The sequence below is a fragment of the Dryas octopetala genome, chromosome 1 (genome assembly GCF_963921425.1).
Source record: "Dryas octopetala chromosome 1, drDryOcto1.1, whole genome shotgun sequence".
Lineage (NCBI taxonomy): Eukaryota > Viridiplantae > Streptophyta > Magnoliopsida > Rosales > Rosaceae > Dryas > Dryas octopetala.
The window spans coordinates 10,630,562-10,648,506 of record NC_141366.1 but is presented as its reverse complement, the minus strand read 5'-3'; the positions used below and the strand labels follow the sequence as shown (position 1 = coordinate 10,648,506).

General features: G+C 34.6%; 2 protein-coding genes across 4 annotated transcripts; one reads left to right on the top strand and one right to left on the bottom strand.

The window, feature by feature from the left end:
* Nucleotides 1-1,618: 1,618 nt before the first annotated feature.
* On the bottom strand, nucleotides 1,619-7,020 carry LOC147297701 (interactor of constitutive active ROPs protein). Of its 2 annotated transcripts, none has more exons than XM_086254164.1 (10): nucleotides 6,616-7,020; nucleotides 5,312-5,380; nucleotides 5,065-5,118; nucleotides 4,838-4,901; nucleotides 4,643-4,717; nucleotides 3,418-3,672; nucleotides 3,087-3,132; nucleotides 2,917-2,995; nucleotides 2,676-2,807; nucleotides 1,619-1,938 (listed from the first exon to the last, which is right to left on the bottom strand). In XM_086254164.1, the coding sequence occupies exons 1-9, from the start codon at nucleotides 6,919-6,921 to the stop codon at nucleotides 2,715-2,717; spliced, it is 1,041 nt and encodes a 346-aa protein (XP_086110290.1). In that variant the 5' UTR covers nucleotides 6,922-7,020; the 3' UTR covers nucleotides 1,619-1,938; nucleotides 2,676-2,714. The 2 variants fall into 2 exon arrangements, with proteins under 2 accessions (XP_086110290.1, XP_086110283.1); XM_086254157.1 differs by having other exon boundaries at nucleotides 2,690-2,807.
* Nucleotides 7,021-8,697: 1,677 nt separating this feature from the next.
* On the top strand, nucleotides 8,698-17,511 carry CYP59 (cyclophilin 59). 2 transcript variants are annotated; one of them, XM_086229090.1, is made up of 17 exons: nucleotides 8,698-9,043; nucleotides 9,285-9,335; nucleotides 9,587-10,618; nucleotides 10,928-11,034; nucleotides 11,637-11,741; nucleotides 12,020-12,137; nucleotides 12,311-12,361; nucleotides 13,117-13,208; nucleotides 13,314-13,413; nucleotides 13,891-14,013; nucleotides 14,118-14,195; nucleotides 14,316-14,362; nucleotides 14,468-14,523; nucleotides 14,813-14,853; nucleotides 15,390-15,495; nucleotides 16,253-16,388; nucleotides 16,499-17,511. In XM_086229090.1, the coding sequence occupies exons 4-17, from the start codon at nucleotides 10,937-10,939 to the stop codon at nucleotides 17,322-17,324; spliced, it is 1,977 nt and encodes a 658-aa protein (XP_086085216.1). In that variant the 5' UTR covers nucleotides 8,698-9,043; nucleotides 9,285-9,335; nucleotides 9,587-10,618; nucleotides 10,928-10,936; the 3' UTR covers nucleotides 17,325-17,511. The 2 variants fall into 2 exon arrangements, with proteins under 2 accessions (XP_086085216.1, XP_086085217.1); XM_086229091.1 differs by lacking the exon at nucleotides 9,587-10,618.
* Nucleotides 17,512-17,945: the final 434 nt, after the last annotated feature.

Below are 17,945 nucleotides of genomic sequence, written 5' to 3'. Positions count from 1 at the left end.
TCTAGACACTATTGTCTAAAGTCTGAGAGTCTATAAGATCTTAAGGTAATCCCTTGAGTCTGTAATTCTCTTCTCTAATTTTGTTTTACATATTGCATAAATAATCTAATTATCCTTCATACTAACAAAGTATATGCAACTATTAAATAAACAAAATTCAAGTTATACTCTAAGAAAATTCATTCAACTATATCAGCATGAATATATGCAACTCAAAAAACACAAGAAGTTCATATTATGATTTATAGCACTACAAGATTGAAGTTGGATGCTCATGATGTGATAAGCCAACGGATCAAATTTGTGAGAAAAGTTTCATTTGTTATGCATATGCCACTAAATTATGGTAAAATACCTCATGTGCTACTTCTATCAAAGAAGATGAGTTATGCTTGCGTTAATTGTCCATGTGCCTTGAACTGTTGATTGGTGTAAGATCACTATCAATCAACGGTTGTCAATTACCCATGCTCGCATGAACAGCTCAAGCTAGTGCGTCTCTCATTGAGATATTAACACAGTTATTATCATAACATGTCAGTTAATTTAGGATGGACTGCAAATGAAAATGGAACAGAAAAGGAGAAGGAAAAACATATACATTTGAGATTTACCATCCCAATTGGACCATGGTCATTGGTCCAACATGTTCATGTTGGAGCAACGCGCATGTTGGTTGGAAATGTTTCTAGGCAGATTTTTGGAGCAAAAGATCACCACAGCATTTTTCTTGTTTCCCATCATTTACCAGTCAATAAAGAATCTTGTTCCATGTACACCTCTCTTGTTTCTATTTGCTAGCAGATCCTCTCCCATGGATTTGTCAAGACTTTCCCGAACATACATATTTTCTTCCAGGCTAAGTATGACCTCCTTTGTATCAAATGCCATCATACTACCTTTTCTTGTTCGTATTCTTTTGGAAGATATCAGAGGGATGGAGAGGAGTCAATAAAATAGGTATAGAAAGGAAATTTGATGGATAAGTTGTTTAATTATGCTCATAGCTTCGCTAGCTCTTCATTCTTTTGAAGAAAATTGAAATGCTATTCTGATATTTGTAATTTAATAGAAAGATATTATTGAAGCCAAAAAAAGATCTGAGAAAAAAGGAAAAGGGAGAAAGTGAATTAACAGTAGTGTGAAGAACACTATGTTTAAGCTATGTACCTAAATGATTAAGCTAAAACTATGTTTAGGAACACGAACAAGAACACTAAAACTATGTTTAAGCTATGTACCTAAATGATTAAGCTAAAACTATGTTTAGGAACAATGCTATATTAGATAAATTATTTACAATGTGTAGTTCTTCATTTTCGATTTCATTTCTGATATTTTCTATCATTTCCAAAGATCTCAACAGCATAAGATCAATATTTTTCATGCACACAACAAGGCAACACTCCCCAACCCAAGAATGTGGCACAGTGAAGAACACTTTATTCCCTTTGTCTCAAATTAAAGGCATGCTTTCTCATTTTTCAGTACTTAAAGATTGTACTTAATTTCATATATAAACCAAACAGGAGAATAATGCTGAAATGAAATTACAGATAAAAATAGCAATACCATCCACCAAATTAATGATTCATCATATAATCACTCAAGCTAAAGAAACTTTTGCACATGCAATTATCACAACGGGAGCACAACATGAATTTGACAATTAATTGTATTTTAAATAACCAAGCAGGTTACTGAAAAATAAAGCAATTATATACACAGCATTCCTGCATTCTATGACATACTAAAGCCTACAAAACCCTACAAAACCCTACTCTAGTTTGCTGAAACTCAACTTGATGTTGATTACATCTCGAAAAATGATATGCCACAGAGAAAGAGCCATGGACCTTCCACTCAAAGCAGCTCAGAACAAGCTCAATTCACAGCCTATCATGCATGGAAAGGAGCTGTGGACGACTTTTGCACAACCTGCCAAAAAGAACTTGATTGTTGACTAGCATCGACTGTGATGATTAACTCAAGATTCAGGGTAATTCAGAAGGTTATATTTTAAAGTTGTGCAAAGCTACAACTACAAGGCATATAACCCATATGACACAATCACGAATTAGAAAAATCAATGAAAACTATTTTTTGTTATTATCCTACACAAAAGGGCCTCTTGAAATTTAATATTTAAAATTTCAGTTATGAAACTAATGTAGGACAAAATGCACAGGCATGTTACAATATTATGGTCTTGTTAATTATGGTTATTTTCGGATAATTATTTCTACAGAAATTAGAGTTTCTGTAGCCTATAAGTAAGCTTCTATGTGTAAAACAAAAATTACCCTTTTTAATAATACTATTTGTCTCTCTAAGAGTTTCGTCTATGAATGGATTTTAAAGGTCTTCCTTTAAGGGCTTCAAAAGCATTTCACCTCCACTACATCAGAGATGGGTAGGTATGTTGCAAACATTTAGAAACAGAATTTATTTAAAAAGAACCGAGCAGGCAGTCAAGACTTGACAGTAAATCTAAGAAGTCAAAGCAGGTTTGATGTTAGCCCATTAAGGGATTGCCATCTCATGCAACTCATAACAGGAATGATGTCTGGAGCCTCATTGAAAATTGTTGCATGAAGGTGGCAAATATGTGTACAGAGAGAGAGAGAGTGAGAGAGAGAGAGAGTGAGAGAGAGAGAGACTAAGGATAGACGTACTGATTATTATAAACCTTTCAAGCAACTATACTGCGAATGCTAGTGTATGTTGCGGTTAAGCAATCCTTGAAATGATAAATAAAGATCTTTATTATCTGTCCCAAATATCTCTTCTGCTTTCCTTAGAGTTTCCTGGAAGAAAATGTATACAAACCATTCACTAATTTGGTAATCAATGGATCTGATCGATATTTGGTTTAATCAATTTAGAAAATAATCAAAGAATGCACTAGTGTTTTACCTCTCGAGTTTGCTTTTGAGCATTTAGTTCCTTGATGTTAGCCAGAAATGCACTGAACTGTTCATATGATAGGCGACTCCTAAATTACAATATATTTAAATCAGTCTGAAGGGCCTCATTACTATTGCAACAAATCAGTCAAAGTTGGAATTGTATTAATAGCAGTGTACCTGGCTTGACGAAAGAACTCCTTTCCATCAATTCGAGGAGTGCGACCTACCCAATTTACAATGCAGAAGATGAAAAGTTTTAAATGCCAAAAGTTAAATTCAACGTAGTAGAAAAGAGCGTTCATCCATAGTCATCAACTACAACAGACTGTTGTATAAATATACAGAAAACTTTACTTTGGAGTAAGAAGAGAGGGGGGGAGAGGGGGGGGTTTGATAGATAATTTCAGATTTGCAGCAAAGGATTGGCCACAAAAGAATCAACAGTTCCCATTGAAATTTAACAGGAGTTCTTCAAATTATAAGGAAATTAGCAATAACTATTCCAGACCTGGCAGTGAACGTCCACGAGGTGGAGAGTTTGCTGCTGATGACTGCTGGCTTGATGACCATGAAGGCAGTGAACTCCGTCCGTCATATGGGGGTTTTGTGGGAGATGTGGCACCAGAGGTTTGCTGAGGCGATCCAACGGTAGAATACTGTCTAGGTGACCCAGTTGTTGAAATAACCTTTGGAGTTCCAGTTGGAGTAAGCCGTGGGGTGATATACGGAGTCAGAGAAAATCTTTGCCCAGTGTTCTTCAAGGCTGTCGACCAAAAATTATGTTTCTAAGCATAAAAATAAAATATAAAACTCATTATATTTGAGATTGCTACTTAATAGTAACAAATTGAGATGATTTCCAATACAGAAATGTATTTTGCTAATGATGTATAAATGTAGAAATAGCCAGATACAATCATGTTTTCACCAACTTTTTATATTTATGGATCAGTACCCTCTAAAACAAACCAAAAGTCTCAAAATCGCAAAACCCACCGAATTTATTAATTATGGATCGGTACCCTGTCCAAAACTCAAAAGGATCAATATTACAAAACCCTTCATTACCATTTTATAATCCCCCATGCAAGCGAGAGAGAGAGAGAGAGAGAGAGAGAGAGAGAGAGAGAGAGAGAGAGAGAGAGAGAGTTTTGTGAAGATTTACAATACCACATATTATCACTGCAAACTTACAAGCTTATTTTCAATTTACATTTCATTCTTGTTTCAAAATCAAGATTTAAAACTAAACCATTGATTATAATTCTTGAACCTTGATGATTAAGTAATAAGAAAGTTATTTACTTTGAAACCAATACAATTTACGACAATAACACACCTTATGGGTAAATCAATGCCATTTTTTTCTTTTTGGTAGAGGAAGATGTGAAATTATTGAAGGTCTAGAAAATTAATTTGGTAGAATCATTTATGTCAGACCACCTTTTACTGTGTCAATGTACTATGCTATTTTCTGATCTTTCATCATTTAAATGACTAGTGTATTAATTTTCCGCAGAGTTGTCTGTACAATCAATAATCACTAAGCATAGGATGCATGAAAAAAGAAAAAAAAAATTGCTTAGAAATAGATAATGAATTTATTATTTACTTATAAATATGTTTCTCAAATGCATGATAACAATGCTTCTAAAATGTTTGTGACTTATTCTAAGGTGTATCACACACAAGCAGGATAGAGATCCATAGACAGTAGAGTCAGGTTCAAATACCTTCATCAGTTTTGTTCCCCAATTCTGTAGAACCGCTTGAGGAATATTGTCCTGTGTAGCCATTTGTCTCCTCATCTGCAGGAAATAATGCACATTGGCCACCAAATCAAAGGCAACAATAAGAAACAAAATTAGAACTCCTAACCACAGAAAAAAGAATTTCTAGAAAACTCGATCAAGTCAAATAAACAGTACCCTTATCAGGATATGCCTTTGGAACTGATTGGTCAATGGTGCGAATATCAACAGTATCATCTTTCTGTAAAAGAGAAAATATTGCTAATGAGTTCCATAGAAAAAAAAAAAAAAAAAAAAAATCTAAGAACACAAAGTTCCACATGCAAAACTTCCATGAGAGGAAGAAAAGCAACATACTTAATTACCAAAGATACAAAAAAGAACAGGTAACTATAAATCCTTACAGGTGAATTATCATCAGTTAAAGACTGCATCAGTTGTCTCTTAAATGTCTCCAACTGTCAACATGAGGAAAAAATATTAATACAATAAACAATGAAAAACAAAAGCCATCCAAATTCCTCTCAGAATGTGTAAAATCTTTTGTGATTCAAGAAGTTTCAAGATAAACAGAGCATAAATTAGGATACGCTTACAAGTTTGAACAACAAAAATAAAACTCTTCCACTTAAAACAAATAAAAAATCACACCTTCGCCAAGTCACGGCTGAGCTTCTTTGCAGTCATTGCCAATGAATCTCTTTCTTTGGAAAGTTTCACCTTCATGAATAGCAAGAATGTAAAAAAGGCACAGTTAATGCAAGTTTGTTTGAACAAGAAATTCCAATTGTTGAGAATAATAAATGAATCTTGGATACTACTATTTTATTTATTTATTCATTTTACATTCAGACTCAGGAAAATCAAAACAACAAAAACCAGATACCTCCACCTCATTGAGCAGTGATACGACCATTTAATGTAATTGAGTTCAATGTATTAGTTAATTACTAATTTTTCATCAGCAAAATTGAAAGAAATACATGTGCATGTTAATTATAAAAAATGAATTATTACAACTTTGGTCTCTCAGCATTATACAACAATCTTTAGTATACAAAAGAGAAGATTAATATAAAAATTCCGCTTACAATAAAAGTAAAGCCACAATTAAGTTTGCTTTACCATTCCAGCTGATCTTTTTTTTTTTTTTTTTTTTCCCGAAGAACTGGTAACTTTGTGCAGAAGAAGAAAAATTTGAATGAAATAGAAAGTTATGTTATTTTCCTCTGTTTGGTTATATATATAAAAAAAAATATTAGTTCCTTTCTTTTTTACATAGGAAGAAACTAGTTCATTTCTATTACTAGTACCTAGTAAATTTGTCTGAGATTTCAAGAACTTTATTGACCAGTGCGGGAAAACAAAGATATCTATTCCTATTCTATTTTTTTTAAATAGGAAGAAAAAAACTAATTCATTTCTATTCCTATTCTTCCCTCAATTATGAGCCAAAAGTTAAAAGAAGAAAATTTATTCTCTATAGTAGATACACCAAACTTATAAATTTAATAGTTGCAGTCATTCTATGTTATACATCCATCAAGCATAACCTGTAGTTCCCAGTCATTGAACATTAAATACCAAACACAACTGAACATTTCTTACTTTTAAATATCAGAATTTATAATTGTCAAAATCAGAGCCCTCTGATGAAAAGTATCTCAACTGAGTCCTGACTAGAATTACAAGCCTTCTTTCACTAGAGGGGGAAAAGTTCACACTTTTATCATCTACAACCACAATCCAGTATCCTAACTCAACTACTCAAAGTCCCCCATTTCCCACTCAATGAAACCCAAAATACAAATAATTAACAGCAAAAAAGGAACAACAACAACAAGGCACCAGTTTAAATCCCTCAATCCCCACAAAAATTTTAGTAAAACTCCCAAATTTCAAATTTGAAAAAAGAAAAAAACAAAAAAAGAGAAAGGGGGGTTTTTAACTCTTACATTGTCATCTAGGGCAATTCTCAAGTGGGAGTCAGCCTCGTGGTGAGCATGTTGGAGGCGCGACACCCTTTCCTCAAGCTCAAATATAAGTCTATCTTTGTCATGAAGCTTCTGCCTCATCCTCCCATTCTCCGACTCCAGCTTCGAAACCCTAGACGCAATCGCCATCGACGTGATCTTTCGCGCCAGATCCAGCTGGTCGTAGGGGTCACTCGGTATCACCTTCAAGATCTCGTCCGGTAAATCAAAATCGGGGCCGCCGCCGCCGCCGCCACCACCACCGACGCTTCCGCTGCTCTGCGACATAGCTGATCGTCCCTCCTCTGGAGTCTGCTAGGTGGTTGTGGTGTAGTTGTTGGTTGTTGATTGGTTGGTTCTGTTGTAGTTCTTTCCCTTTGTACACAACTCTGGAGTTGGAGAATTTCTCTTATTTTTTTTATTTTTTATTTTCCATTTGAATAAATTCCCACCTACTCTGGCTTTTTTATTTTATTTTATTTTTTCTTTTGTTTATTTATTTATGAGTGCCGAGTGCGTTTTATATTCTTTTTTGGGGTTGTTTGCGTTCGAAATTTGTGGAGGTTTCCCTCCAAAATCCAAATGGGTACGAAAAGGAAAGAAACCCAACAAACATTGGGCCTAAGCCCAACAAACATTGGGCCTAAGCCCAATTTTTCCATAAAGGCCCATTAACCAAACTTATATGCATAAGCCCAGACGGGCCAGAACAGACTCTCTTTCTTCTCTTTCCTTCCTATTTTGCTTGGAACTAGGGGTGGGCATTTAAACCGGGAACCGGGTGCACCGAATCAAACCAGGGGAAAAAAAACCGTAAAAAATCGCTTTGACCAAAACTGGTCAACACTGGGTCCAAACTGGACTGGACTGGTCCAATCCAATTCTGATTCTAGTTTTGCACTTCACAGAACTGGACTGGACTGGACTGAACCGTTTAATTAATATGTATTTTTAATTTTTATACATATTTACTTTTAATACAATTTTTATACACTTTTTTAACATTTTTATACACATTTTTACACATATTTTTACATACATTTTTACACACATTTTAGATAATAAAATTAATGTTAACCTAGCTATATTTTAGACCCTAAAATATATTTTATATAACCCTATGGCCTATATTCTATATATATAATAATGTTTTAGTATATAATTTTAGTTATACATTTTATAATAAAATTAGTATATTATTTATACTTTATAATCTATACACTAAACACTATATACTAAAATTATTATAATTCTTGGGTATAGTATATAGTTATAAACTTCTAATAGGGAAATTATGTATTAAGGTTTAGGGTTTAAAGTTTAAAGTTTAAAGGAAACCCTATAGTCTATACCGTAAACTCTAAAAATAATAAATATATAACATATATAACTAATAACTATATAAGTATATAACCCCAATTGAAACCCCAATGAAACCCCAATTAGACTCATAGTTAACTATAACCCTATATCCTAATACAATTATAACCATATACCCTAAACTATATTAATTACCCTATACATATATAAGTAATAAGTATATAAGTATATAACATATATAACTATCTACGTATATAAACCCAATTGAAACCTCAATTAGACTCATAGTCAACTATAACCCTATATCCTAATACAATTATAACCATATACCCTAAACTATATTAAATTATTAATTAGTTTATTACTCTATACATATATTATATATAAGTAATAAGTATATATGTATCTAACATATATAACTATATAAGTATATAAACCCAATTGAAACCCCAATTAGACTCATAGTCAACTATAACCATATACCCTAAATTATATTAATTACTCTATACATATATAAGTAATAAGTATATAACATATATAACTATATAATATAAGTATAACTATATAACCACAATTGAAACCCCAATTAGACTCATGGTCAACTTGAAACCCTAATGAAACCCCAATTGAAACCCCAATAAAAGTTGAAACCCCAATTTAATTACACAAAGTCACACGCCCATGAATTTTGAAACAGTCAAACAGTCAAACACTTAGACACTTTGACTTAAACCCTCACGCACTCAACTCACTCAAACTCACTCAGCCACACCTCTTAGATCAGCGATCCTTCTGAGATACAAAACCCACTTCCCTTCTTCCCTAACCCTAAGTGGCTAAGTCCGTCGCCGACTCGCCGTCGCGATCTTCCTCTCTTCCCGTCGCCGTCGCCAACTCGCAGTCACTCTCTCACGTCTCAGTGTCTCACTTTCCCTTCTGACTCTCACGTTTCAGTGTCTCAAACCCACGATCGTCTTAGTCCTTCGCCGTCGCCGTCGCCGTCGCGATCTTCCTCTCGCGACCTAAACAGAAACTCAAACAACTCTCGATCTCCCCTCAGTGTCTCAGTGTCTCGCCTCTCGACCCGTCGGTAAGTTCTCTCATCTCTCATCTCTCGTCTCTCATATCTCACTCTGTCTAATTTACTAATTTAGGGTTTGATTTTGGGTTAGGTTTAGGGTTTGATTTGGGGATTTAGGGTTTGATTTAGGGTTAGGTTTAGGGTTGATGTAGGGATTTAGGGTTGATTTTCTGATTTATTTGATTTTGGGTTTGATAATTTTGATTTACTGATTTACTTGTTGTTTACTTGTTTGGGTTTGATCTTCTAGCTTCCAGAGTCCAGACCCATTCGTGGAAAAAAAGACAGAACACCATTCTTGGTAAGTACCTGGCTCTCAGTTTTTGATTAATCTGGTGCTGGGTTTACTGATTAGTGGCACACTGGCTCTCAGTTTTTGATTAATCTGGTGCTGGGTTTACTGATTAGTCATTTTGTGATTGTGAATTTGTCTGTTTGCGAATCTGTTTGTGAATCTGTCAAGTTCGAAAACTTTCATTTGTTAAGTTGAATTCTATTGTTTAGTTGCCAGTTATTTATTTATAGTGTTTGAAAACAATTGGCTGTTGACAGGGTTGTTTGAAGACAATTGGCTGGTAGCAGGGGGTTGATGGTTGGTTGGTGGCAAGGGGGTTGATGATTGACTAGGGTATTTTAATTTGTGTTATTTTTAGTTATGTAACTTAATTTGTATTTGGTTGGTTTGTACTTTGTAATTTGTATTAGGTTGGTTTGTAATTTGTATTTGGTAATTTGTTTTTGGTTTGTAATTTGTATTTGGTTGGTTTTTATTTTTTAATTTACTTGCACTTGGAGTCTTGGGCAATAGTATATGGTTAGTAAGTTACTAAGTTAAGTAGTTAGTTTTGTATAGTTATATGTATGATTGATGTCTTGAATCTTGATGGGTGATGAAATAGTTTGTAACTTCGAGTCTTTGAGGTTGTGAAATAGTTATTGGTTGATGTCTTGTAGGTTTTGAAATGGTACAAAAAATGTAATGGTTGAATGTTGATGACTTGATGTTTTATATGTTAATTGTTAAATGTTGAATTGTTGTGATTTGTTGTGACTTGTGACTTGAATAACAAATGGTTGATTTGTTGTTAAAAAAAAAAGTTTTGATTTGTTGTTAAAAAAAATGTTGTGATTTGTTGTTAAAAACTAAAAAAAAACATGTTTTAAAATTATTTTTGGCCCAAAAATTTAATTGGGCTAAGGCCCAGCTATAAACAGTACACCGGACCAAACTGGAACTGTTTCAGTTCAGTTTGGTCCAGTTCTGAGCCCAAATTCCAGTTTTCTAGCACTGGATTGGACTGGATATGCTCCACCAGTCCAGCACAGTTTGGGGTGAGCACTGGACTGTACTGGACCGTGCCCACCCCTACTTGGAACGTCACTGAAAGAGTCGAGTGAGTTTCTCTTTCTCAGGAGTCAGGTCGTTAATTTTAGCCGCGAATTTTCCCGCAAAATTTGGTGTTTGGGGCTGTCTGTTGAGAGTTTAGGGTTTTGTAGTTTCATTGTAATTCTCTTTGTTTGCTCTTGTTACTTCGCGGAAAGCTAGCACAGCCCTTCTTTCAGCTTCGAAAGGAAGAACAAAAGGTTCGTCGAAAACCACCGTTAGGCTTTCGATTTTGGTAGATTTTAAGCAGTTTATTTTGTAATGCAATATTGGGCTATAAGATTTTCAATCTAATATCAAATTAATGCATTTTGCGGTTTTGTTTCTGATATCTAAGTGCTAAGAAACAGAAAATCAAAATATGAGATTTTTTTTCCTAATCTTTGAAAACGTATTTTTCAGATTAAATTTGGCCCAATTGGATTTTTAAGCTATACGTACGTGTATATATATATATATATAGTGTAATTTTAGTTAATGAATTTAATAGTTGCGTTTAATGCATGCAGAGAGAGAACATGTCCGTGCTTATAGTGACAAGTTTAGGGGATATTGTTGTGGATTTGTTCACAGACAAATGCCCTCTGACTTGTAAGAACTTCTTAAAGCTCTGCAAGTAAGTCTCTCCCTTCACCTCTAATTAAAAGTATTCGATTTAATTTTGTTTATTGTTGTGCTGATTTATGTAGATTGAGGAGAGGTCTTTGTTATTTCAGCTAAGAAGCTTAGTAAATAAATATCTAAGACTTGAGCTTCTCTTTTTGTTCAATTTAATGCATTTTCTCAGAAACCAAACCATCTTTGTTACTTTAGCTGTGGATTAAATTCATGGGTTTTGAGAACATAAAAATGGGTTCATGTTAGATTCCCATTAACTATTGAGTCTTGAGATTCTCTTTAGCTTTGTTTAAATACTGGGTTCTATTGTCAATTGCTCATTGGGTGTTAGGGATATTTTCTGAATTCATAAAGTTTCTTATTGCCTCAGAATTTTAGGGATATTAGTGTCATCCCTCATTGGAATATGAATTTTATTCAAAAATCATCTGAATATTTTTAAGTTCTATTATCTTAACTCATGTTTGGAGATTATTTCCTCCTTGAATGCTTACTTTTTTGAATCTGTTAAATTTAATTATGAATCGTTGCTTTTGTTTTTAGTATATCTTCTCATTATTTTTTCTTTCTTTTCTTTAACCTTTATATTGGTTGATTCAGGATAAAGTATTATAATGGGTGTCTTTTTCACACGGTTCAGAAGGATTTTACGGCACAGACTGGTGACCCAACTGGAACACGTTCTGGTGGTGATTCAATTTACAAGTAAGCAATTCTGCATGAGCTATTTACTGCTGTACATAACATGTCTCACATAGAATTCCTTAATTTTGCTGAAGTATTTAAATATATTTTTCTACCTACAGTTCTTCCTTCTTTTTTTCTTTTTTCTTTCTTTCCTTCCTCACAGCAACAAGTAATAGTGCATTAATTTTGAATAGGCTGTGTTTGTGGTTATCAATCACTCTACTGAATAATAAGGTAACTGACTCTAGTTTTTAGATTACCCCACATACTCACTTTGTACTATGTTCTACTTTCAGATTTTTGTATGGTGATCAGGCTCGCTTTTTTAGCGATGAGATTCATCTTGATTTGAAGCATTCTAAGACAGGCACTGTTGCCATGGCTAGTGCTGGAGAGAATCTCAATGCTTCTCAGGTATAAGATTAATGCTTTTCTGGTATAAATTTGTTATCCCTGCATCAATCTTATTGAGAATAAGAGTTATTTAGTTGAGTTGTGTACTTCTTTGTAAACTTATGCGTTTTGAATAGTGAACTTTTCACTTTTCAAATACATTGCACTGATGTGCTGATACTTTTTTTGTCCAGTTCTATTTTACATTGCGTGATGATCTAGACTATCTCGACGGAAAGCACACAGTAAGTCGCCAGTCCTATCTACATATCATTTACCATTTATGTACTGAATTCCTTTCTCTTATTCAACTTTGTCAACTTTAAGGAACCTATATTGATTTCTAAATTCCTTTCTGGGTGGATGGATTCTTAGGTTAATGAGGCTTAAATCTAGATCTTGAAGGACCTTTACAAAGATAGGAGCAGACGAGTGACTCAGTTATTGTAATAGCTCATATGCGATAGTTTTTTTGGTCTAAATGTCATTAAAAATTCAATGAATAAAAAATTAGCAATATATCTTAGTCATTATATCTGCTATAAAATGCTGGATAATGGGAGAGGGATGCCAACCAACTGATGCACTGACTACATGTGAAAAATATATATTTTTATGTACCTTTCTATGCCTCAATGCTTATGGGTTTGTGTTTCATATGTAAATATAGGATTTTACCTGTACAATAGTATTCTTTTTCTTTTCTCTTTTTGAGGGGTTTACATGATTACCTTTCCTTGTGTATGTTTATGTAGGCTGTATTAAATATAATCTACAACTTACATAAGTAGATTGGCATACATGTCTGGTGATTATTCAGGTTGGTCTACCCCTAAAGAGCTCAAAAGGAATTGTATGATTTAGATGTGGTCTTGTTGGTCTGGTAGTTTTGAAATAGACGCTTAGCTTTGTTTATTTTCTTACCTTCTGTTAGCAGAGATTTCTCTCTTTGGTTTTTGTGTTATACCTTGCATTCCTCAAGCAATGTATGTCACTGCAGGTTTTTGGGGAGATAGCAGAGGGACTTGAGACATTGACAAGGATCAATGAGTCTTATGTGGATGAGAACAACAGACCTTATAAAAATATCCGGTTGGTTCCTGTTTTTCATTGTATATATTATTTTAATTTCTGATTATTTCAGTCTAGATTGGCTTCATTCTCACTTATACCATTATATTTTATTTGTCTGAATAGCATCAAGCATACCTACATATTGGAGGATCCTTTTGATGATCCTTCACTACTGGCTGAGTTAATTCCTGATGCCTCCCCAGAAGGAAAACCAAAGGATGAGGTAATGACTAATTGTAACTGTTATTTAATATTTATCCGGCAGTTTAAAAAACCAAATGAAGATAAAAATTAAAAAATGACATATACAGCTTGAAATCATAGGTTTCTCATATAGCATGGTTGCCAATTTGTAGTATAAACATAGTGACCCTATTCTGACTACTTCTGATAAAGTTTTATCGGTTAACCACTATTTCCTAATCTTAAGCTGTTAGGATGTTGGCCAATAATTATTTTATATTCAACCCTTACATGATGTGGGTCTCTCCCCGTCACTAGATAGCCCAACATGTGAAATTCAAATCTTATTAGAAAGGTTCGATTGTAAGGATTCGAACTCGGAATCTTCTGCTGTGATATGTGATAAAGTCTGTTGGTTTACTGCTATTACCCAAAACTTAAGCTGTTAGGATGTGGGCTAACAATTAATTTGTATTCTAAGATCTTCAAAGTTCTGACTGATCTCTATTCTTACCAGGTTGATGATAATGTGCGGCTTGAAGATGACTGGGTTCCTATGGATGAACAATTAGGTCCAGAAGAGCTTGAGGAGCGTCTTCGTGCCAAAGATGCACATTCCAGTGCGGTCGTACTTGAGAGTGTAAGAACCTTTAACATAATCTCATGATTCTAGTTGCAGTGTGTGATGTTGTGTATTCACAGCTTAATCCTCCTTTTTCCACTATTGTCATATCTGTGTAACAGATTGGTGATATTCCTGATGTTGAGATAAAGCCTCCTGACACCGTTCTTTTTGTTTGTAAACTGAATCCAGTCACTGAAGTAAGTAGCTTTTCTTTTCCCCATTTTCTTTCTTAGCTTTACCTTGTGGTGTGGACTGGTGACTAGAATTTTGGCTTTGGTTACTATATTTTGTTGTAAGAAGTTTAGCTTTTGATGCAGGATGAGGATTTGCACACAATCTTTTCACGTTTTGGCACTGTGCAATCGTAAGTAACAATTTTATTTATTTATTATTATTATTGTTTAAAGTTTGGGGTTGTTGGGTTAGGGATTACAAAGATGCATATGTGATGATATTTCAATGATGACAGGGCTGATATAATCCGTGATTTTAAGACCGGAGATAGTTTATGCTATGCATTCATAGGTGAGTAGATTTTATTTTAGTACATTTTCTTTTTTGCTTTTTGTGGTAGAATATACACTCTCTTTTCTGCCATGCTTGAGAAGGTATAGTTCTCTGATGCATAAGTTCATTCATATTCCCCTCCAATATTCTTGTCCGTTTAAGTTCTATGCACAAGTTCAACAGTCGACCTTAAGTACTATCATGTTCTCTGTCCTTTTTCTTCTTGTTATTTTCTTTTTAAATTTTTAAAGTAGTATTTAAATATTCGATTATGTAACCTAATCATTGACATGTTTTGTAATGCCAGAATTTGAGACCAAAGAGGCATGTGAACAAGCATATTTTAAGGTATGCTGAAAGAATGAATTTACCTATTTCTTGAATCAAATATCCATTCCCTGCCTGCATGCCCGATAATCCTAGTACTTGTTCCATTCATTTGATTCTTAATCTAGTTCTTAGTTATGGTAACAATTTTATAAAGATCATTATTAAGATGGAAATCTTGGATTTTTTTAACATCAACTAAGGTGATGTATGGGGCTGAAATTTTCTTCCCTTCTTTTGGCAAGGCTGAGCTTGGGAACAGAACATTCAGAGTTTTTCTTAGATTAGCATTTATTACAAGTTAGGTTTTGATTGTCCAAACCAAATAGGGAACTGGGATGTTGAATACCTTATGGAAGCATCCAGTGATGTCCATTCCTTTTATCTGTATTTTTAAAGTTTCAACAAGGGTTGTATAAATGCTTTGCGCAAACTTTGGCTTCTGATTTGTAGGGAGTTTTTTCTTTTTTTAAATAGATAAAGAGCAAAATCATTTGAATTTATTTTTTATCTGAACCCATTTTTCTTTATTCGTTTCTTCATTTTCTTTATGGTAGATGGATAATGCTTTGATTGATGACCGAAGAATACATGTGGACTTTAGTCAGAGTGTTGCAAAGCTGTGGTCCCAGTACAGGCGCAAAGATAACCAAATGGGCAAAGGTATAGACTTTAAAGCACGCAGAAAAGATATATGCTTTATTCCTTTGTCCATTTTTTTATGTGTTATCATTCTCTGTAACTTTGTTCTTTTTTGAACATTCATGTATCAACTAACCCAACCTGCAGCAAAATTGAACTGAACCTATGAACATCAACTTAGCCAGCCGTGGGCATTGTTTGTGGTGCTGTCTAATTAATAGCATGAACGTCTGAAATCATAGTTGTGAGAGATTGATTGTTGATGTGAAAGATCTGTAATAGGTTGTACATGTCTTTTCCTGCATGACAAAATATCCTTTGGAGTATGTGTCATTCTTGTGGTCTTTGTTGAATCATGTACTTTGGTGGGATCATTGAGGAAACGTAATGTATGATCTGGAAATTTCTAGTTTGGATCAAATTGGTAAATTCATATGCAACTTATATTAGATCAATTAATACCTGGGAGTGCATTTTGTTGTACAGACAACAATATGCACCAGGGCACCTAGGTAGTTTGGTGTTGAGTTTGAGTCATGATTTTCAGAAGTAAAAAATTAATAATAATATGTAAAATAAAGAGGAAATTGGAGACAAATAAATGATTTAGAAAATTCCTGGAGGTTGTTTTTTATTGGAAGGATTTGTCCTATGGTCATTGCTATTGCAATATGCCAAGGGCAATCTCACATTATTCTACTCTTCATCAGAATGTATCTTGCATGTGAAAATGTTTTTTCTCCTCTAGTTAATCAATTCCTATTTTTTGTGGCTGTAGGCAAAGGTTGCTTCAAATGCGGTGCACTTGATCACATCGCCAAGGATTGCACTGGTGATTCTGGCAGCAAACAGCAACCTCAAAAGTACACATTAAAGGATGATAATGCACAGCGAGGTGGAGGCAACAACTCTAGGTTGGTACCCTCTGTCTCTCTTTTTGTACGTCTCTCTCTCTCTCTCTCTCTCTCTCTCTCTCTCTCATATATTATAAATATTTTAACTGATATGAAAATGATCATTGTAGTTATGAGATGGTATTTGATGGAGAGACTCCAGAAAGTCCAAGACGGGAAAAGGGACATCAAGGCCGTGACCCAAATAACCGAGTTGAGAAACAAAAAATGAGTAGGCAGAGTTCTGAGGACCCGAGGTATAGGGATCAAGAAAATAAAGACTCCAGTGATAGGGGCTGGCACAGCAACAGAAGCGGAGGATACATAGAGGATTCTAGTCGAGACGGTAAAGCAGGTCGATCTGGTGGAAGCAGAAGTGGCCGAGATCATCTTGAGGACCGAAGAGATAGAGAAAGGCATAAGGAGAGACAAAGAGACATAGATGATAAGACAGATCAACGTGAGAGTGGAAAGAGATACTCAGATGATGGTATGCATGCAGAGAGGAGGGGTGATGGAGATTACAGAAAGAGGAGTTCAGATAGTGATAGAGAGAAGCATAAGGAGAGACGAAGAGACATAGATGATAAGATAGATCAGTGGGAGAGTGGAATGAGATATGCAGATGTTGGAACCTATGCAGAGAGGAGGGGTGATGGAAATTACAGAAAGAGGAGTTCAGATAGGGATAGACCTGCAGAAAGGAGTAGTGACAGAGAGTACAGGACGAAAAGTGCAACTAATGAGAGCCTTTCAGAAAAGAGAGACAATGGAGACTATAGAAAGAAAAGTGCAGAGTATGATAGCTATGCTGAGCGGAGGGATGATAGAGACAATCGAAAGAGGTATGTAGATGATGACAGTCGAGACAAGAGAGATGATCCTTTTCATAAAAAAAGAAGTGCAGATGTTGGTGCCTATAAAGGTAATAGGGAAGACAGAGAACATAGAAGGTGAGAGACATGGAAAATGATGATGCATCTTGTTCAGAAAATGGAACCGAGTTGACAGGAAGGAGCTGAAATTTTTCATGATGTATAAATCTTACGGCAGAATATTGAATTAGACTTGGATTTAGGTCAGTATTGGAATCAATACACTTTTATCCGAAAGGATTTAAATCAGTTTTCGATTTTGGTCAGTATTTGAATCAAATCGTTACTTAAAAATGAAACATTGAAACTATGTGACAATGTAGAAAGGGTAGATGAATTAGGAGAATGCGAAATTTGGTTTCTGTGGAACTAAATGAATTAAATGACAAGAATCAAATGAGAAAATGATCTAAACTAACTGACAAATCGATTTTGGTTGAATTCATTTAGAATCCCAGAAATTGTTAAAAGCACTACTGGATTGCATATTTGCATGCAACATTAAGCGCGAATTAAAATAAAAGCGTAGTTGAACCAAGACTTTGTAGAAAGTCAACCACAAGAAGTTGATGGGATTGAAAACGAGTGAGATTTTGATTGCAGGGGACACAGCGTGTGGACCCTCTCGATTGCACTGGTAGTTCCTTTACCACGAATTTAATTAAGTTGATTGCAATCATATATATAATAACCCAAGACTTTT